The sequence below is a fragment of the Drosophila sechellia genome, chromosome 2L, assembly GCF_004382195.2.
Source record: "Drosophila sechellia strain sech25 chromosome 2L, ASM438219v1, whole genome shotgun sequence".
In the NCBI taxonomy this organism is placed as follows: Eukaryota; Metazoa; Arthropoda; class Insecta; order Diptera; family Drosophilidae; genus Drosophila; species Drosophila sechellia.
This window is the reverse complement of record NC_045949.1, coordinates 7,126,940-7,149,167: the sequence shown is the minus strand read 5'-3', so window position 1 is coordinate 7,149,167 and position 22,228 is coordinate 7,126,940. Positions and strand designations below refer to the sequence as shown.

General features: G+C 42.1%; 2 protein-coding genes across 3 annotated transcripts; one reads left to right on the top strand and one right to left on the bottom strand.

The window, feature by feature from the left end:
• Window positions 1-564: 564 nt before the first annotated feature.
• Window positions 565-22,217, top strand: LOC6611511 (protein Wnt-4). The gene is made up of 4 exons (XM_002036016.2): window positions 565-2,321; window positions 20,482-20,980; window positions 21,055-21,282; window positions 21,509-22,217. The coding sequence occupies exons 1-4, from the start codon at window positions 1,672-1,674 to the stop codon at window positions 21,749-21,751; spliced, it is 1,620 nt and encodes a 539-aa protein (XP_002036052.2). The 5' UTR covers window positions 565-1,671; the 3' UTR covers window positions 21,752-22,217.
• On the bottom strand, window positions 19,422-20,203 carry LOC6611512. Of its 2 annotated transcripts, none has more exons than XM_032726519.1 (2): window positions 20,063-20,203; window positions 19,422-20,011 (listed from the first exon to the last, which is right to left on the bottom strand). In XM_032726519.1, the coding sequence occupies exon 2, from the start codon at window positions 19,959-19,961 to the stop codon at window positions 19,614-19,616; it is 348 nt and encodes a 115-aa protein (XP_032582410.1). In that variant the 5' UTR covers window positions 19,962-20,011; window positions 20,063-20,203; the 3' UTR covers window positions 19,422-19,613. The 2 variants fall into 2 exon arrangements, with proteins under 2 accessions (XP_032582410.1, XP_002036053.1); XM_002036017.2 differs by having other exon boundaries at window positions 19,422-19,995; window positions 20,063-20,202.
• Window positions 22,218-22,228: the final 11 nt, after the last annotated feature.

Sequence of the window (22,228 nt, the reverse complement as noted above, 5' to 3'; positions counted from 1 at the left end):
TAGGATATATCAAAATACATTACAGATTTTCCAGAATTTTTTACAGTAATACCGGATGGATAAGCCTGAGGAGAAAAGTGTCTTAGAGATTGAAAGACTGCCTGATGGATGGACTGGGCAAGCAAACATGGAAAAACCTCGGCAAACCAAACCCCGGTTTATCTGGGTAAAGAAGATAAACGTAGTGGCCGGAAAATGCGCGGTAGCTGGTACAAGTGACTAACCCAGAGACACTTGCCTGCCAATTAGCCACGGAGCAATTACGGCTGACAAGTTGTCGCCATAATTAATGAAGTGATGTCCACATATTGTGACGGCGATCAATTGGCGAGCAACATGTTTCAAGTTTGTCACTGGCTGCGCACGCACACGCATTTGCCTATCAGAACGGCCACTAAAGACGGCCAGGCACGGCTGCAACACCACCAGCAACAGCAGCAGCAACAGCAACAGCCAAAGCAGCAACACCAACAGCAGAAGCAGCAGCAGCAGCAACACCATCGGCAACGGCAACACACGACGGTCGGCTGTCGATGATTCAGATTCAGTCGAGTGCCGAACGAGCTGATGGACGCACGTGTGGCGCGGTGGTTGAAAAAATTCCAAGCAAAAATCCCGAAATCAGATTCAAGCAAACAGACAGTACCGTCGAAAGCGAAACTCGCACGCATCAAAAGTGTTGGGAAAGCGTGAAAACTGCTGGCATCCGGAAAAAGAAAAACAAAAAGAAAAAACTCCGAAATTCTAGTGGATCCCCGGTGTGTGATAACTTCTGTGATCTTTTAGCTGCTGTGCGTATGGCGAGTGGCCGGCCGGCCGGCCCCAAGAAAATTCTCCAAATGCGTGGCGGCGACTTTTCATGTGCTGCGGAAAACCCTCGAGCCCAGACTGCCCAGATGGATGGATCGGCGGTATAAAGAAGCACTGGCGACGGCGTCGCTGGCGGTCAGCAACACTCTTTCCAACTGCATCAGCAGCAACACCTTCGAAACGGGTTTCCCCGCGTTTTGATACGCCCGATCGTCTTGGGTGGGGGGAAAAGTGCGCCTTTTGATCTAGCGCTCTGCGATCGGAGAGATTTCGATTTCCCAGGAAGCGCAAAGGAAAATACCACTCGGGAAAAACGCACATAGCTTAAGCAAATAAATCATCTTTTGCCGTTCGAAATCACAAGAGAAAAACGTTTGAAGTGCCAATGTGAAAAGTTAAAAGTTTATACTGTCCGCTAACAAGCAGGAAAAACAAAAATGTAGCTATCTGAAACAAGCAAGTGGAAATCAAACGAAAAGTATTAAGCAGTCCAAAATAAGTTACACAAAAATAAAACAAAATTCACGCAACTATCAAAGCACATAATCTCAAAACAAAATCGCATCGAATAGAATATTAAACAATTTTTATACGGCCACTTAACAATTTTATATTAATCGAAATCATTTTGACAAACATACAAAACGTAAATTTAATAATAACGCTAAAGAAATAAATATTAAATAACGTAGAACCCTAGCATCTAGTAATTTATTAACTAAAGTACTTACCACAAAAGCATCCACAATATATCACGCCAAAAAGTAGACTATAGAAACCGCATTTAGCAAAACCCACAATTCACCAACAACCGCTTCGATAATCAACAATAAATAATAAAAAGTCCAATAAATCAGTAAAATGACATCGCCAACGGGAGTCTTTGTGCTAATGATCCTCACCCACCTGAGTTTCGGTTTGGGCCAGGTGCGAAACGAGGACCAGCTGCTGATGGTTGGCCAGAATGGCGATCTCGACAGCAGCAATCCTGCGATTCACCACCAGCAACACCAACAGCACCAACAACACCAGCAGCATCAGCAGCACCAGAGCAATCACAATCTGAACAACGGGAACATGAACAGCACGTTACTGAATACCCTGATGGGAAACAATGCTGGTCAGGTGGTGAACAGTTCCCCGGGTGGCGGCGGATCCATGATCAACCAATTGGGCAGCAGTACATCGAGTGTGCCCTCGGTGATTGGAGGCGGCGTGGGGTCCTTGGGAAACCCCTGGCATTCGGCAGTCGGACTCGGAGTTCCTGGCAACGGAATGGGGCTACCATCGAGCCACGGTCTCGGCGGCAACATGGGCTCCCATCCGCATGGACACGCTCTGGCTGGACTGGCCAAGTTGGGCATCATAGTGCCGGGCGGCCAAGGATTACCTGGGAATCTGGGATACGGCGGGACCATGCTGAACAGCGGAGGAGTTGGAGGTGCTGCCGGAATGGGCCTAGGAATCGGCTCCAGCACTAATAACATGGATATGCAGCAAGGCCTTTACAAGTGAGTCAATCTAGAGCTACTCCCCATCTTAATTGAACTGAAATCTTATAAATTGATGGAGATCTTTCACTCGGCCATCAAATTGTTTTGTCCTACGAGCATTTCTGCAGTCGCCGCATTTTATGGGCGCTTTTTTATGCCGCTTTTTGTGGCCCCAACTCCAGTTGGGCAATCAACGTTTACAATTATTTTCTGTGTCCGCAATTATTAAAACATGCCCACATGTTCAAGTTTAACCCATCTTGTGAACTCTGGTTTGCTTGGGATTCTGATTTCTTAACTGAACAGCCCTCGGTGAACTTTGATTACTTAAAATCGACAATTTATGGCTAGAGCAAGTCAGATCGCGGTAACTAGGTGAATGGAAAGCACAAGTTGAGGGGTTCTTAAATTAAAACATAATTAGATTAATACAAGGTCAAAAGCTCTTGTTATTCGAGGAAATTATTTTCAGAATTTGTTGATGTTCAGTTCTAGGTTTGACAAATAAAAGTTCTACCTAACTTACCATAAGCAATGAAGTGCGGGATGCAAAATAAAATAATTCTAAGAACTCGGACAAAATTCTAGAAATCGAAAATATTGATTTCCTGTTTGCCTAAAACTATCTGCCCGTCCTCAAATGCCTTTATAATTCTGAAAAGTTTATAATAATCGCTTCCTGATCCCCCAGACACTTCTGTATATCTTCAGCGCTCTTTTGATCTGGCAATTTACTTGCCAAGTCAAATAAATAAAATAACGCGAAAATTGCAGCAGTCGGCATACGAATCGAACTTCAAGCCCTTTTCAGTTTGGACTCTGCGATATTCCCGATTTGCTAATCAGTTGCAATGCAACATAAGTAGAAACCGCACTCAGACACTCGGAATGGCAGAGGGGAGGGATGGGGTCCGAGTTGGGTTTAAACAATAAAGTAAAATTATTTATATTTGTTTAGCTTGCGGCTGGTGCTCATTCAGCGGCTGTCAGCCGAAACCTTCTGACAAGGGGGTGCTGCAATTGTGGGGGGTTGTCGGTTGTCAAAATGCTGCTAGCCGCCTTTTTTATGATTATTAGCAGATGCGAACAGCAGTGGAGTGGCAAGGTGGCAAGTGGCAAGTGGGTACGGGAATGGGGCAGGGATGGGGCAGCTGCGGTGGCAGAGCGTAAATTTTACTTACACTTCACCATTAATTTGCCCACTGACAGGGCAGCCATGGGTGGGGGCCAACGGGCAGGACCACCAGTTATTATTTGTCATTACAAAACCACCCAACAAAAGGGGAAAATCCCATAATGTTTCTGCAACTGGAGGGATGAGATTCTGCACTGCGCGGCTCTTTCTGAGTCATAGGTGTGCTTATGAATATTTTAAAAACTTGTCAGCATTTTCTTTTGGAAAATTTTGTTTATTTTATTATTATTTTTTTTTTACCTTAAACCATAATAGAAGTTATGTTTTTTCTACCAAAGAGACATTGTAAAGATTGGTTAAAAATCTAGAGGATTTTAGTTTAAACTGTACGTAAAAACTTATATAAATCCTTAGTTAACATTGGTGGTAACAGAGAGACAATATTAACAAATATTTTTCTGTGCGTATAAGCTTGAAGCCTTTCTCGCAATTGGCCATTCTGTTTATTACACAATACTCCTGGTGGGGAAAAGGCTCCTCGTGGGGTAGAAAGTGTTTCACTTATTTTGCTTTGTAATTTTGTTATTTTCTGTTTTTTTCTTTGTATTTGTTTATTTCCTTGCGAGCACATGCATTGACCCAAGCGGCCAGACGACAGAAATCGATAGACAGGGGATCCCATCCAGAAAGTACGTCCAGTTCCGCTCGATTCCGGGCCCAGCTGAATACGAAGTCGGTGTCCATTTAGACGCGCTGCTTGATTACAATTAATCGGCTTATTTGAGCAAGACATCGTTTGCTGTTGGCCATTAAACTGGATGGTAATACTGGTTTATGTGTGCGTGTGTGTGCTTCCCCCACTTGCCGACCCACCAAATTCGCCGTAATTGCGATCAGGTGGCAGTGGCAGTGCAAAGTGCGACTTTATTGATTCGAAATGTCAGCACGAATCGTAAAAGTCAAATCAACACTCAAAGTTGCCCAAGACACACGATGTGATTTGCAAGGGTTTGGTTTTGAAGCAGATTGCATTTGTGCCTTAATGAAGTTGGTTTAGGCAATGATTGTTGGATTTAGCCAGTGAGATACTCGGACTACAGGCCAAAGACTTTAGGAAAAAAAGTAGGCAACCCTTTTAATAACCCCTTTATCCATTTGATAATTATTCCATTTAGGTCCTCAATCAATTGAGCCCATTAAAAAGCCATTCCCCTTGAGCTGGCCACTTCAACACCTGCCTAAACCATTTTGCCAGCCCAGCAAATCACAGCACTAACCCTTTGCCAAATAACTCGACTTTGAAATCAATTTCCCCGTGCCCGAGCTCGAAATCAAAATGTGAACGAGATTCTGGAGCGACTGCGTGACGCCTGTTTACACAATCAATATGCACAAAATGCTGATTAGGGGATGTAATGAAAATTTAATAATTGCTGTCAGGGGGCACTCTCGATGATGATGAAGTTCCCTCCGGTTGCCGGAACACAAAACTCTGAGTTGTAAAAGACTGGCGCAATTAATCTCCCATGTCAGGGTTGATCTGGCAATGAGTGTTGCTAGTCTAAGAACCAGAAATCCCAAAGATGCTAAAATAGAAGCCACGGGGTTGGTTTCAGTTTCAGATTCAGCCTTTTGACGGACCCAAAGGCAAAAGGCAAATAATGTAATAATGTTTGACAGTCTGCGTCACCGTTCTCCGTCGTCTGTTGTTTTGTTAACAGGCATTTATGACATTATACGGCGCAGAATTATGTTGTTACAACCCCAACGGATCTGAGTTTCGAATCCGTATCCGTATCTGCTGTATCCCAGACTGTCTTTGTGCCCTTCCGTGATTTCATTGGCCTTATAAGCGGCAAAAATCTGTTTAATTGTGCGTAAGACAAGGTCCCTTCCCTGCGCTTCTTTGGCAACTCCCGAACTTCAATATTTGTCAAAGAGTAATTAAAACTTACTTACCGTTTCCTTGGTTGCCTCACCCGGCCTTTATGTCCTTGCTTTCATGTCCTTACCTCATTGGATGTCTGTATGCCAACTATGGGTGCAAGTTTCCATTGTTGTGGATAAAAACTTTTCGACTATATCATCTTAGTTGAGTCGAGTCGAGTGTGGGTTGTGTGTAACCCTGGCGGAAGCATAAAAATGCTAATTTCCAAGACACAAGAAAAGCCTTTGTTTTGGCCGCAAATTATGGTCAAGTCGAGGGGTTTTCCTGTGGGATTTTCCCAGGGCTTTTCCTTTCAACATCGACGATAACGATTATGTGCAAAGTTTTGTTTCTTACTCTCGCCGCAAAATTAAAAAAAAATATCCAGGCAAATTCTGCGACGACTGCAGTTGGCATCGCCATGTGGCACCACCCGAAATTTATTTGTCTCAATAAGACGACAATGAAAATGTCGGCGGGTCTTGAGGTTCAGATTTGGTAATGGGGCGTAACAACAGGATGAGGGGCAGCAGCTGGACGACTTATGAACCCTGTACTTGTTACTGAAAAATGTAATTTCAGGCAGTTCTTGTTTTCTTGTACTACTTCATTTTCTGCTGACAGTAGGTTCACTTTGGTTTGATTAGTATGAATAAGCGAATTTATATGCAAACATTATTAACTGATTTTTAGCCTGATCGCATACCACCAACACCTTAACCTAATTTCCACTAAATATAAATTTAGCTGATATTTTTATTTTGCATTTTTCCATCTCTTATAAAACCCATATATTAGCTACCCAATTGAGGATCAGCATGCGAGGAATTTCACATCATTATGCTAATAAATTAGCGATTATTCGACTCTGGAATATTCCTATCTTTCAAGTCGGTTAAAGTATTAGCACTTCGTCGTTGTTTATGGAAAATGTTTTCCATAGCTTTTTCTAGTGATTTTACGGCCAACAATTTGCCTGCCATTTGCCATTTGAACTTTTTAATTTTGTCGTTTTTGATGGCTGCGTTTTATGAGGCCGTTGTCTCTCAACTTGGACTGCTTCTCGACATCTTTTTATTCCTCCAACTCCTGATGGCATTTCCGTTGCTGAGGTTTTTGTCTCTTAATGATAAACTGGGGTTCTACTCCGTCTTCGTTTTGGACTTTTTTGTGAATAAGTTTTTCCCGTTTTGGGTAAATTCCTTTATGCCGAATGTCCTTTTGTTGAAATGAAAGGCGGGCAAAAGAAAAAGCTAAAGCTGCGCCATAAAAGTTTAAACAAAAAGCAGCTGCCAGACGAGGGAGCAGCACACAAAAGCGAGATCGGAGTCATAAATTGGCCATGATGAAACCCAATAAAAATGCCAGCACAGAAATGCCGATGATTCTGTGTCGATGCTGCTGATGGCGAACAACTCCGGAGCACCGAAAAGAAACTGCATTTCCGAGGGTTGCAACTGCCACAACAACAATAGAATGCATTCGGCTGCCTCAGCGCAGCGTTCCCATGACATAAAATGCATTTTCATGTAATCATCGGAAAGTGCGTAAAGAAAATCGTCCAAATGACTTAAACAAATCATCAGGCAGCTCGAAGCCGGATTCCAAAGCGATTCAAGCGTGAAGCCTAAAATCAGACAACAAAACACACATATTGAAAGGTGTAAAAAGTAAGACAAACTTCGAGGAGCAGATGCAGAAACAGATTAAAGATCCAAATGCAGTTGCACACTTGGAAAAATATATTATTTTTATAAACCAAAAATTCTATCTTGATTTCATTTAGCAGATACCCCTGAGCCAATTTTCTTCTTTAATAATAAGATGCATTTGGCTTCGTTTTATTATAATTCTAAATTCTTTTGAGTTGAAATATTTTTCTTAGTGCACCTACAAATGCTGTCTTAGGTGGCAGCCAAGTGCAAGATGCGGTTGATTCTGTTTTATTTCATTTCTTGGAGTTTGCCGTGTTTTGGTCGTGTGTCTAAAAGCGTGATGGCTTTTCGAGTTGCCTTTGATCTCATCTGCCGCGGAGCAATCCCTCGCCCCCGCCCCACCGTTTCATCATCCATCTTTTTAACTGTCTCTGTCTCTGGACCAAAGTTTTCCCAGTTTGCCAGTTTGGCAGCGCATTGAGGAAGTTGCATCAAAGACAAACAACGAGTTGCTCCACACACATGTGGATACAGATACAAGGCATAGATACAGATACACCCGCAGTTGGGACCTTGAAGTTTTGTGGACCTTGAGGCACGCACCGCACATCAAAGCGTCAGAGGGCGAGATCAAAGAGGGGGCCTAAGCGTTTTGCCACACGCAGTTTGCGACTCCCAATTGCAGTCACAAGCCCCAAATACCCCCCACCATTTCCCATTCTCCACTCACATACTCGTACATCCTGTCTAAACGGTTTAACCTACAAAGCGTTGACGTTCCTGTTTACTTAACCCTTTGCTCGGGTTATGATAACTTTCGCAAGCGATTGGCGTTTGTGGGTATTTTTGTTTTCTTTGGAAAATATCTATTGCAGAATGCTTGGAGTTTTGACATGGGAGATAGTTATGAAAACAAACTCTTACGTCAACGAGCTAGTCAATTAATTGACTTTATTTGTAATTCTATAATGATTATAACACTTTCCTAGAATATTTAGATGCAGCCTTAACTATTTTTATAGAAAACTTAAAGCAATTTTATTCTTTGCTAATTATAAATTATTTTGACTTGCCATAAGTGAATTCTATTCTTTTTTTTTAAGAGTATATCTTTTGCGCCCTTCAAGACTCAATTGATCTTGTCTGCCACGGATTGTCGCCGAAGAAATGCTGCTGCAACCTGTCCCGCAGCAACATGTTGTCCGCGTGGCGGCATCCCATGCACTTTTTCCCGGCTTTTGCCCTGCTTTTCCCCGCTTTCCCGGCTTTGTGCTGTCTCTAAGAGGTGAGGAGCCGCAAGACAGGCCGCCTGGCTGGGCTTTGATGTTGCGCCTGCCGCGGTTGCTGTTGACATAATTGGAGTTTTGGATGGTTGGTTCCTGGCCGGGATTGCTGGGCTGTTGGGTTGGCTGGGCTGTTGGCACTCACTTTGCGGTACTTTAAGAGGCCCGGCACATAATTTGCGCAAATTAGCGACAAGAGTCATGGCATGCCGTCAAACATCGTTGGCGGGGTCTTTAAGCCTAATTGATGCTCAGGCTTGAAGCCTAATGGTCTAAGCCGCCTCTCCGGATTCATTTGCTTTCATCTCGCCTGCTTCAGAGGTGTTACCAAGATGGCACCGCTTGATGCACTTGTCGTCGAGTGTCGTAGGTGCTAATGTGCATTTCTTTGTGGGATGGAATCACTCCTCAGATCGATATATATGGCCAATTTGACCCTGAACAAAAGACGCGACAACGGCGGCGACATAAAAACCAAATAAAAGCCAAGCATCTCCGAATTTTCCAAGCCAATCAGACAACCGAAAACAGTTATGGAAATGAGGAATAAAAAAAGATTCTCAAAAAAGAATAAAAAAAAAACAGGAGCTTAGTTAAGAAGTAGCCGACAGCACGACATCATCATTGAATGCTACCCCGAAAAAAACAAACATGCTGGGTATTTTAATTCAATTTGTGGGCATGTCGAGGGGTAAAATGAAATGGATATGCTCGGTTTGAGGTTGGGGAGTAATGTGACTGAATCTGGAAAGAAAGATGTTTAGTCAGCAAGCTTAAGGAAATGGAAAATTAGTAATTTCTGTGGAAAGAGGTTTGTATAGGAATCTAAAATAAAATTTCATTTTAATGATTTAACATCAGCATTATTAAGTGTCATCTAATAAGTAAATTACCATAGTTTACTGATACAGCAGTAAATGACTTATAAAAAAATAAATCCGCCGCACTGTGATATAAAAATTGGTTTAAATATGTCTCCTTTATTTGTACCACAATTTATGAAGATTTCGTAACGAAATAAATGTCAAAAGTATTTCCAAAATGAATTAATTTAGCTGGCTAATATTTAAGCGAACCTGATAGGTCCCCAAATCAGTCCACCCTCTTGCCCCATATCGCAGCCCACTCAGACCCCAAGAACTTTCCTATTAGCTGGTATCACTTTTGGCCCCCAACCACACCACATCAATAAACCGCACCACCCACTTGACATCTCAAGTTTTGTAGATCATAGCCCGGAACATAAATATCCACTTGACAAAACGTTGTGTGATCGCCCAGACACAAACCATATAGAATATCTCCCTCTGGATCCCTCCAGTAAATTTCACTTTGCACAGGCGAAATTCAAGAGCAAAATAGCAGAGCGAGGAACAGAGATGATGGACCTTGAATGGCAGTCGAAGAAAAAAAGGAAAATGAGAGGAAAATGCCACAGACTGAGAGGAAAAACGCTGATTGACAAATGCAGTTGGGGGAAAATTCACAGCGAGTTGAGCGATCGGGGCGTTGATGGATGAACAGAAGTACGGACGGGTCGTTTACCGTGAATGTCTGAAGCCCCCCTTGCTCCGCAGCCCATTTTCCCCTTTGGGCGAATCACGGCCCAAATTAAATGAAATTAACACGCGTTTAATGTCAAACTGGGAAAACTCACCTGCCACCCACCCGTGTTCCACACAAACAAATACACACGATTTCCCAGCCAATTGTTTACTTAATGACGTTCATGTGTCTTTTGTGACCGTCTGCGTGTGTCATTTGTCGGCTTTTTCTGACTTTCCTGCCTTTTTTCCGCAACGAGTGAGCGCGCTGTCATAAAACGATTTGATTAAAGTGATTTTACCGCCGCCTTCGAGGTCTCAAAAATAAAAACGAAATAAAGATACGAACGCCAACAGCTGGAGCTGGAGATGGAGCTGGGAACTCCACTTTGCTCTCCGTGTTTTCCAATTAAAACGCAGTCCTGTGCCGCAGGCGATGCGCTAACATTTATTTTCGGAAATCGAAAAAATTCAAAGAGTTCGAGCCAGAAAAAAGTAGAGCCAGGCTACGAGCGATGACCCACTGGAAAGTGAGAGTGAGTTGTGGGAAAAGTGCAGTTTACCAATGAATATTTGATGCGCTTTTACAAAAAGGATATAAAAACCAATTGAACAGACTAGCAAATTTTGTACAAAATATTCAGGTTTCTCAATACTACATATCTTTTGTAACTGTCCAAATAAATATTTTCTGAGAATTGAGGGCAAAATAATTTACAATCCGAACTATAAAAGATATCGCAATGGGGTTGCGCTCTTTCAGTTAGAGTATCTGGGCAAAAGAGGGCAAAAAGTAAAAGTGGCGGCGGCACAAATTCTTTGTAATTAGTATTAAAATGCTTTCCGCTACGTTTTCACTTGCTTCCCGACTGACTGCCAGTCGCATTGCGATTCCCGGGTAAAATTCAACAGGCAGCATTCAGCAGGCACTCAGGCAGTCAGATGTATTCAAATGCAGTCAAGCAGTTAGTCAGTCAGTCAATTTGTCTATGTGCCCTCGGGGCGCTTTACCATATCCCATATTCCCTACAAGCCATACCCATACCCTTTCCCATTGCCAGCCCTTGCTGCTCTTTCTCGCATGATTGAAGGCAACATGTGTTTCGGAAATTATGCAAAATTGCCTTTCTGGCCAACAGAGCAGCAGCTATACAGCAGATGCCAATGGATGTGACTGGCGATCTGCTGCTGCAACTTTCCCCGCCACATCCATCGGATTGTCAAACTCTTTTTCGCGGCAAGTGCATTTGCATTGCATATTTCGCCGCTCATTATCATGGCGCACAGTTCATTTCGAAAACGATTAATAATGCTTAAGCGCTTCTTGGCGTTGACAGCCGGCTGGCAAAATGCGACGAGAAGACCAGCGAATTTTGTGTGGTCACAGCAAAAGTTTTTTTCAATTCCGAAATCGGCAGCCCCTCGGTTTTTCTAAATCAAATGCACTCAAGAAAATATTCAAAAGAACTTCCAAAAGCAAAGATTAAAACGATGAGTTTGAAAATCGTAGCGAATGATGTCTTAATAATTTTTGAAAAACCTTTTCTTAAGAATTTAAAAATCAAATGACTTTTTTAAGGAATTTTGGCTTTTTTTCTTTCTGTGCATCTGTTCCTCTGAATTTTTCGTTTGTGTTTGGTCATTTGTTTGGCTTAAATTTGTTAGAGTGTTGAGTGGAAACAACGAACGGAAGCGGCCAACAAATTGGGAATATGGAGTGGCAAAATTGAGTTTAGGAAAAATATTTTCATAACAGTATTTTTAGAGAATCTTAACAGAGTGCGACATTCCCTGAAAGATTGTACCATTTTCTTAAAACACTTCCTCCATTACGCTTATGTTTAAAAATGCATTTGATTTGTTGCTTCTAGTTTGTTTTCCAATGTTTATGCGTTTTGTTATGCTGGCATCAATATTCATTAACTGGAATGATACATTTACAATCGATCTTGCCAAGCTCTGGAGGAAACTACTCTCGACTAATAGGCCAATAATCGAATTTGTAAAGTTTACAAATCGAAAGCAGACCAGAAGATGCCAGAAGGCAAGAGATCCGTGCAACATGAACTTGTTTTATCACCTCATAACAACAACAGTGCCAGCAAGTGAACTCAACTGATTGAATGCCTTCGTGGCAGCATTTGATTTGTTTAGAGAATAAAGCACAGACCTTTCTGTATCTCTATCTGGTACAAGTACGTGTATCTGTATCTGTCTCTGTATCTGTATGTGTATCTGTGTCCGTATCTGAATCTGAATCTATGCGTGGATGTTGCCTGTTGGTTGTGGCATCTTTTTTGTGTATATGGCGCCAACTTGGCCTCGTTTGTGGGGCGGGATTTTTGCTTAATTAGCACTCAATGAACAACTTGGAGAGCTGGGAAAGAGTCGAGGAATGTGTGCGATGGTACTTCAATCCCGCCCATACAAAACCTATAGTGCATATAGGAAAACACCACCTCCAAGGCCATTTTGTGAGCCAGGCCAGCGCGAAGCGAAGGTTGCTTGTAAAAATCTTACGAGCTTTACGTGACCGTCCATTAATACATCATTGCGGCCATGTTAGCCACGCTTTCACCCCCGCAAAAGGTTTCTCGTTTTCCGAGGGAAATGAGCTGATGATGGCGTGGAAAGCGATGCCGGGGGGTTTCCTTCTTAGCTTCGCTGTGGCCTGCTCGGGGTGTGATATCAGGATCGTTTTTTCGTCATGGTCATAAAAACGCATTTTATGCGAAACGCATTTGAGTGGATCCGGATCCCACAGAGCAAGTGAGTCTGGAGTCCATGGCTCTCGGTTTGAGCCAGAATTCTGGGCGTGGATGCGGGTTCTTATCGGTTTATACCCGTGCGTTTCTCTTTTATGGGAAAGTAAATAAAATGTAAGCCAAGAGCTCCCTCGCAAACTTTTAATGTTGATTGCGTTTCGCGTTGATGTTTAATTTTTATGCGAGTCTCTTATTCAAAGCTCTTACTCCACCACCTATTCTTCCACATGCACTTAGGAAAATATTTAAGTTTATATTAACTTATAAGCTTAAATAATTGTTTAAAATCTCACAGAAAGTCAAAGATTTCTATAAAATCTACTGTTATTTGGATTTTAATGAATGTAATTATAATTATCATGATTTTCGAACATTTCTCTTAGTGTATAAAAAACAGTCAAGCCAAGTCGCAAAATTAATCATTAATAGCTAAGCTTAAGCTTTGTTTCCCCGCTGGTGGTCGTTGCCTTGGAGCTAAAAGGAAAATTGCCAGGAAAATTAATTTAAATCTATTCGCTGGCAATTTTTATGGGAAAACTTTGGAGAAGAGCGGGAAAACCGAGGACCGAAATGCCAGCAATTAATTTTAATTGCCCGGCGGAGAAGAGATAATGTTATGACAATTCCATAAATAAGTCTCAATTTAGAGGGAATTGGAAGTTGATTTCTGAAATGCAAAGGCTATCTTATAAATCAGTAACAAGATGTCTATATTTGGCGGAGTATTTTCGGTCTTTACACAAAATTACCTCTGCAACAACAAATCTCTGTAAAATGCTGGAGAAATTATAGCGGCTAACAAAAATGAAAAGAAATGCAGACAAATTGCTGGAATGCCGTTCAAGCATAAACGAGAAAATACCAGCCATAAACGCGGCAGTGGCAGCAACGGCAGCAACAACAAAATCATCTAATATTAGCTGAAAAATAGTTTGGCAATGTATTCAATGAAAGGGAGAGCTGTGTGCACTGCATGTTGCTGTTGCAACTGCAACAACAAGCGGAAGCTGCAATGCCAAGCAGTTGAAGATTGAGTGCCAGAAGGAGGAGTTTTTTGATGGTTAACGAAGCAGATTTGCCGTTCTTGAAGGATGATAAGTGTCAAATGCAATGGTTGGGCTAAAATGTTGCACGATTCGTCTGCAGTCAGTGGCAGAAACAAAGGCTTGGCGCACACAACTGGAGTGCAACCGCACCCTTTGAGGATTTTTAATCTAGAATTCCATTTCACCTATATGGCATCTTAAGGCTCAAATTGGCGTGTCACAAACTCTGTTTGGAGATTCAAAAGCCAAGCCAAAATTGTTATCGGCAATCCTTAACGTGCCAAAGAAATAGTTTTACCTTATCACAACTAAAAGATCTGAATTCAATAACAAAGATAACAAAATCGTATTTACAGCGACAAGATCTTGTTGCCTAGAGTTGTTATATGTAATTGTTAATGAAGTTTATTTTTAAGTTAAGTTAATATTTGGGGCGTGGTGAAGGTAATCGCGCTTACTGCTTAGGCGTAAAATGGCTTGCAGCCAATGCATTAAGGTAGCAACATCGGTGCAGTACGGTAGCAACATGGGGCAAGAACGGAAGATGCTAGGTGTGAAGTGTGCCGTACGCTACGATTACACCTATACATATATATAAACATATATGGGGTAAATATATGTAAGGCTGTGTTTCTGCCCCAATGTGAGGGTTGCAGGCGAAATGTGTCGTAAAGATTTTTATTGCATTTTTATGGCGCACACGCAGCAGCAGCATCAGCAACATCAGCTTCCGCTGCACTCAGAAAAAAACTCCAATTTAAACAACATATGCTTATTACCAACTTGACTCCCTCTTAAGTCCAAATGCAGCGTAATCAAGCCAGAAGTGCAAGGATTTCTTTCGAGTGTAGCAGCAACAGCAGCATCATGGCATTTTTGGTAGGCTTCCCCTGCTTACGGATAAACTTTAACGCAAACAAATTAGGAATAAAGGTGGTCCGCCCCTATTCCAAAGGGGGCGTCACATGCTTTTGCATTTTCCGATTCCGTGCTTGCCACAGAAATCGGTTTTGAGTAAATAAACCGCAGCGGCAGCATCAGCATCAGCCTCGCCGGCAACATGAGCCTAAGTAAGCCGTTAAAATGCTTTTAAAACTAAAATAGCGATCCAGTGCGGAAGAGCAAGTGGCCGAGCGACCCTCGCTTTCTGGGTGGGCAACTAAATTGATTGCTGCTGCTACTTCTGCTGCCGTTGTTGCTACTACGCAGTGGATGGCTTTTTGTTTTTAATCATTTGCCGCAACGTTTTATTAAAAATCCAAAAAAGTAGCGACGTCATTTTATTGTCTACTTACTGCTCGAGTCCAAAATCCCATGCACAAATTTTATGAGCCAGCCCATAAAAATGCCTTTTACCGTTCTCCGTTTTTGTTTTTTGGATTTGGGTTTTCTTTTTTTTTTTTTTGTAATTTTGTGCCAAACTCTCGGGGGGCACATTTGTTGCTGCTGCGCTGAAGTTGCCGAGGGGAAGCGACATTGTTTACGGCTACAACTGTTTGTTGGATGATGCCAAAATTGATGACCATAATCTTCGGCACAGGGAGCTGGGCAAAAGGATGCGCTTTTTATGATGAAGCGCCGAGTTGCAGCCGAAAAACAACCACCGACTATTGCTGCCCCACACTAACCACCACCCACAAGCACTGAAAAAAAAATCAAGAAAGTCGTCAAGATTAAATGGGACATCTAAAATAATACTGATTGAAATACTGACCAAAAAATAATGTGTTATTTGATACTGCATTAAGACCAATAAACTAAGAATGGTAAACATATATTTCCGTTTTGCATCATGTTGAATGTAAGCCATAGTTTCTCTCAGTGCACCAGCGCTCTCCCTTCCCTTGTTGCAACAACATTATTCATGGGGGGTTCGAAAGAAGCGGGAGCGGAAGCATATTTTATGTTTTAACGCTGCCGAAATTGGGCAGCAACAACAACATCTCATACATCAGCATTTAGAGACCCCTCGTCCTGGAAAAACAAATGGAAAGGGGACTTCCCCCCAACGGGGCGGACGTTTGTCTTGCGGTTTTCGCGCTTGCAATTTGGCTCCCTCCCTTCCCCGTTTTTTCCTTTTTTGCTGACAGCAATTGTTGCTGCTGGCTGCTTTTACCGCCTTTACCGCTTGCAATTTAGCGGCTTAAGCGCAATATTTACAACGCATTTTGAAGTGTGTTTCGTGTGCCATAAAACGAATGAATAAATAAGCCGACAGGTGCAGGAAGCGGACTCAGCGCAAGATTTAAAAAGATCCAACAAATGACAAAAGGAGACGACTCTGTTAAGCTGTAAAGCCAAACAAATGGGGTCTGCATGAATTATTGAAAAAGAGTTATGGCAATTAATGGGTACAATTTTAAAAGCCTCTTTGGAGACTCAGAAACTGCTACACAGGAAGAAGAGGTTTCATTATGAGTAATGCATCTCAAAACGGTAAAATATAAACGATTTTATACTAATCTTTAGTTTTGTAACATAAGTTAGTACTCCAGCAACTGAATCATTTAATGAAAAAAGATATTCCTCGAATCTTCATGAGGCGGGTCGGCCTAATGATCGCCACTATTAACGACTGTTTGTGTCCATATAGTATTTGAGAAAACTGCTTGTCTCTCAGCAAATTGCCCATAGAAATGACGCCTCATTGGCCCCATTCTTGCTAGGCAAGCAAGCAAGCTGCTAAGCAAAAAGCACAAGCACAAGCACAGAAGTCGGAAAATCTGAGAAACCCAGAAGCAGCGCCTTCTGCTTCATTTGCCAGCTATCAATTAAAGCCAACCGACCGCGTCGCGTTTTGCTTAAGTTCATCAATTTTCCGATCCGATTGGGTTACAGTATTTGCACTTGCGTTTTAATTGAACGTTTCGGGCCGGGGTGAATTATGCGACAGCTACGCCAAAAGCAAACAGAGGAAACCAAAACAAGCGGCCAGCAAACAAACAAACATTTTGCCGCCACCCAGAAAAGAAATCGACTGGACAGCTGGTAGCCCAATGCAAGTCAAATGTTTTAAAAATAAGCAATCCATTTCGGTACGGGAAGAAGCCGAACGGTGCGTGGCTAGCAGCTGCATTTATGTTTTGGCAATAAAATGCAAATGGTAAAAAGTCCATAAAAAAGTTCAAGTCGAGAGAGCATTTTCAGCTTTCGATATGCTTATGCTACTTTAAAAAAGATTTTATGGATGCACGCCTGGGTTGATTTCCGTTTTTATCGGTATCTACACAGGGAGAAGTGGGCATATGGATTGGAAGCATTTCTAGAGTATCTCATCATTGTTTTGTTAGCACTGTAAAGTTAATCTATACCTTTCAAAAATTGTATCAATTGGATTAAAAATAATATCAAATGTTAATGATTTTTATTGAAGTACCCATTTTGCTCAGTTTTTCTTTTTTGGTGTTTCTCGAACTGCTTTCAATAGCTGACTGCTGCAGTTGCTACCTCTGCCTCCTGTTGCTGTTGCGCATTTGCTATGCTGTTTGGGGCAGCATCAGCAGCAGAAGCAACTAAAAACTGTAAAGTCCATAAAATGCTTTTGCCGCAGCACAAAGGGATTTATACATGTGCTTTGCCAGTGCACCTGTGTGTGTTGAATATTTTACGTTTCTGAAAATTTGATGAATCTCCACAAATGCAGAGGGGAAAATGAGGGAAAAGCGAGTAAAAAGAGCACTCAAAGCACACAACTTCAGCGTCATCATCGCACGAGGAAAATATCCATCAACACTTTTGTTTTACGGCGCTATCTTCCTCCCTCCCCCCCTCCACACTCCCCCGCATGTTTGCTGGCACACATCCGTCCGTCTGTCCATCAATTTGTTGTTTGGCCTAACCACCAACTCTTCACAGTTTGTTTTGCTCTGTGGCCTTTTTAATAGGTTTCGACTACTTTGTATCTGCGAGATACGCATCTATATCTATGTGCTCCGCAGTATTTGGCCGGGGGCTGAAATTTGTGATATTAAAGTGGCTCCTAAGATGCCTGTCTAATTGTTTTAGCCAGTTGCCTGAGCTAATTGTCTGGCATTTTGGCCCGTAAACGTTTTGTCAAAAGGATTAGCTCCAAGCTTCCACCCGTTCCCACTACCCAAGCTTATGGCTTGTAATTCCTCAATGTTTTCAATGGCTAAGGCGACACACATTATCCAAACTTGAAATGGGTAAAAGGGGAGTCATTGGTTGGGGCTTTGCCTAATGCGCTTTGCACTACACTTGCAACAACCAAATCGGATGTGATAACAATGCAAAGCTTACATGACGACTTACATGGGCTTTGAGCTGTAATTGAAGACCCCAAGGGTGTTGGACGGGGCAGTACAAACTCACAATAGGTCTCATGGATTAAAGATCTTCTGATCGACACATGACAATTCAAATAAACATTTTGTGTACTTCTTATGACTATAGATAAAGTATAAGACGAATCAATCTGTGTAATGATAAAAAATCTGTTTTATTGTCTTAAGTTCTAGGCCAAAAACCAAAAAATAAAAACTTTCCCCCACCAGACCACCCAATTAAATTCCAATTCATACTAGTTTTCGTCAATCGTCAAATGATATTTTAATCAAGCCGAAAACTACGTCAAATATCGAAATAAAACAGCGGGAGATAAATAGATAAAAATTGGCCAGCCGCAGCGGCGAATTTGTGGATCCAAACAAATGCCACAAGTGTAGTCGAAACATCTTGTAAACATTTCAAACATTCAATTAATTAATTAATTGCGAAAATGTGGCAAATTAATTTCACATAAAAAGTGAGCTAGCGGAAAATGAAGTACAAATCTCAATGGAATATTATCAACAGACTTTTAGTGGCGAAAGTTTGGATCGAATTGGGGGGCAGTTGGGGCAAATCAACCGGAGAAGGAAAGGAAAGGGGAAATGTGGGGAAAATCGGTGCCTCGAGGCGCAGACGGAGACGGAAATAGTCGGATAGCCAGATAGCCCGATAGCCGCAGATATGCTGAGCTCGTTACTCATACGCCAATTTACGATGCACTTAAGTTTTATGAGAATTTAAGATTTCCTGCAAATCAGCATACTCTACAGTCCCGCGGCGGAGTGGATGCCACAAAATGATAACCGACGCTGGCCAGGAAGCGGGTAAGGTGCAGCGGCGGCTTCCTTTTGAAATAATTCAAAGATACTTGCATTCTCATAATAAGCTCCGAAATACTAAGAAACAGATATGGTATGAGAAACCAATTCAAGGAAATTCCTTCTGCTATTTCTAGAAAACTGATAAAAGAAGGCCATACTAGCATGCGTGTTGTAACTTTTGATAAATCAAATAAAAGTTTCTCATGTGCCGGTTTATTATTAGCAGTAAAAACTTCGTAGTTCAGAATTTCGATTGTGCAATACTAAGGTTGATCGTTGCTAATTGATTAAATTAAATTATTCAGTGTTCAAATAACTTATTGATTTAAGTAAGTACGCGCACAACATTAAAATTCTCTTTGAAACGGTATTTTTACCGATTGCTCGGACACAAGGCTTCATACAAGTTCCGCTACAATTGGAAGCATTGGGCGCTACAATTTGTGTAAAATTCATGTACATAGTTCTGCGAACCAAATATAGGTGTCGCGTTAATATCCAAAAATGTGCTAAACACAAAATATATACATAGTTAGAAAACCGAATCTCACACATTTTTTAAACTAAACAATAGTTGCAATTTGTATACCTGTTTTAATTTGTAAATATTTTTCTGATTTTATTCCCCAATATCTTTCGATATCCCAGAAAATTTTGAAATGTATCTTTCGCATTTCCACAAGCTGAGTTTTTTTATAATTTAACCATAAATAAAGTAACACTCGAATTGTTTTACATTTTTCGAATCGCACTTGTCAGTCAAATTAGCATCTTCATCGAATCTTCACAAGGAGCAGCTATCGTGTCTATCGTATATCTTTTGCACTTCCTTCATCCATTTAATCTACCATATATATTGTATATTGTCCCAGATAACTCCCAACTCCCTGACTTCGTCTAAATATTTGAGGTTCTCTTGAACCTCTCTTAAATTTTTTTCTAGATCGCACCGCATTTTATAGAAAAAAATAGTTAGCTTTTTCTCTTCTTCGAGAGAACGATTGCTGTCACCGTCGGAACTTTCCAAATATTCATAGGTCTCAATTTTGCTGGGAACAGTGCCATCAACTAAGTGTCTTAGCTTATCCGCCATTGAGCAGAAGTCTTTTAAATATTTATCTTGCAGAGCTCTCTCCGCTCGTAGTTCGTCGAGAAGTTCCGATTTGTTAGTATTGGATAACGAGGGTTCCATCTTTTTGTTGCGGATGGTGGCAGCACCTTGTTGTCTGGCAATGATATGAGCTTAGGTAAACCAATGGTCAATGTTCATACCAATGGTGTGTTCATACGTACCAAAAATCTTATTTTGTTTAAAATCAGAAAATAATTTTTGTTTAAGATCGAACCTCACTTGCCGCACTATATAAGTTGACTGACTGTATGGTCTATTTCGACTTGACACTCAACACAAATTTTTCCTTACTCTGACTCTACGAGTATGGCATACTAGATTCGTTGAAAACTATGTAACAGGTAGGAAGATCCGTTTCCGACCATATAGAGTATATATATTCTTGATCAGGATCAATGGCCCAGTCGATCTGGCCCTGTCCGTCTGTCTGTTGCCACGCCCACTCGGGGAACTCGACTATAGAATTCTCTCCTGTTTATAATAAAAACTTAATTTAATTGTGATGTAGCTCAAAAAATAACTTTAAAAAATACCTCTATCTTTTTCTAATGAGAAATTTCGAATACTTTATGTCTGCCAGCGAACACTTCATTTCGGAGCACACGGTGATGGCGGTGTTCACTTCGCAGGGCCAAGTGGGCGGACCCTGCAGATACATGCCTGCCACGCGGCGTCAGAACCACCAGTGTCGCAAGGAGACGGGACTGCCGGGAACCCTTAGCGAGGCCCGCCGTCTGGCCACCACCCACTGCGAGGAACAGTTCCGCTACGACCGCTGGAACTGCTCGATCGAGACGCGCGGCAAGCGGAACATCTTCAAGAAGCTCTACAAGGAGACGGCCTTCGTCCACGCGCTCACGGCGGCCGCTATGACCCACTCGATAGCCAGGGCCTGTGCCGAGGGCCGGATGACCAAGTGCAGCTGCGGGCCCAAAAAGCACAACAGGGAGGCGCAGGACTTCCAGTGGGGCGGCTGCAATGACAATCTGAAGCACGGCAAGCGGGTGACACGCAGCTTCCTGGACTTGCGCGGTGGAGATGGAGACGAGGTCAGCGAGATATTGCGACATGACTCAGAGGTAAAGTGATATATTTTAAGGAGCAGAAGGATATATTTTATAGTATACCTGTGCTAACTTAACTTTTTGTTCAGGTCGGCATCGAAGCTGTCTCCTCGCAAATGATGGACAAGTGCAAGTGCCACGGCGTATCCGGCTCCTGTTCGATGAAAACTTGCTGGAAGAAGATGGCCGACTTCAATGCTACAGCCACGCTCTTGAGGCAAAAGTACAACGAGGCCATTCGCAAGGCGCCAAACCAGCGATCAATGCGCCAGGTGTCCTCGAGTCGCATGAAAAAGCCAAAGCAGCGACGCAAGAAAGTAAGTTCTTCAAAGAAAAGTAGAGTACATGTAGAAATAGATGTAGAATACAATTGAAAAGGTAGATCTATAATGGGAATTGGTTCCTATGGAGCAAAGGGTATCTGATAGTCGAGGTAGTCCTTCTTTTTGTTCACTAAACAGGCTTTAACAACAAGAGACTTTGTTAATATTTTAAAACTTCAACTAAACCAACTAAAAACTAATAAATAATTGCCCTTTACAGCCCCAACAATCGCAATACACCACGCTGTACTATCTGGAGACCTCGCCCTCCTACTGCGCGGTCACCAAGGATCGGCAGTGCCTGCATCCGGACAACTGTGGCACCCTGTGCTGTGGGCGTGGCTACACCACCCAGGTGGTTAAGCAGGTGGAGAAATGCCGGTGCCGGTTCAACAATGGGCGGTGCTGCCAGCTGATCTGCGACTACTGCCAGCGGCTGGAGAACAAATACTTTTGTAAATAGACGGGGTGCCATCTCTCGCCGACTTTCTTCGCCCCGTCTCCGTCACTTTCTACCCCTCTACTGTGCTCTTTGAAAATGTAATTTGTAAAGTTTTTTTCTACCTTTATGGCTTGTAATTTTTTTCCATTCCTAACAAATATTACTAAAATGATAAGCAAAAAGAACGAATGCAGAACGATAGAGATCGATCAGAAAGCTAAGGCTTAGCTAAAGGCCAAACTCACCAGCTCACACACACACATACTCAAATGCATAGACACACACAGTCACACAGACACACACAAGCGCATACATGCATCTATCTATTTAATTACTATATAATATATAGTAAACATTAGCTACCGTCGCAAAGAAAAAATCTCAAAAAAATCGCAAAACTTTATTTAGCAAAACGGAAAACCAACAAAAAAACACGGACACACACACAAAGAACAACAGAAAAGCAGAAGCTAACAAAACACACAGCAACAAAAACGA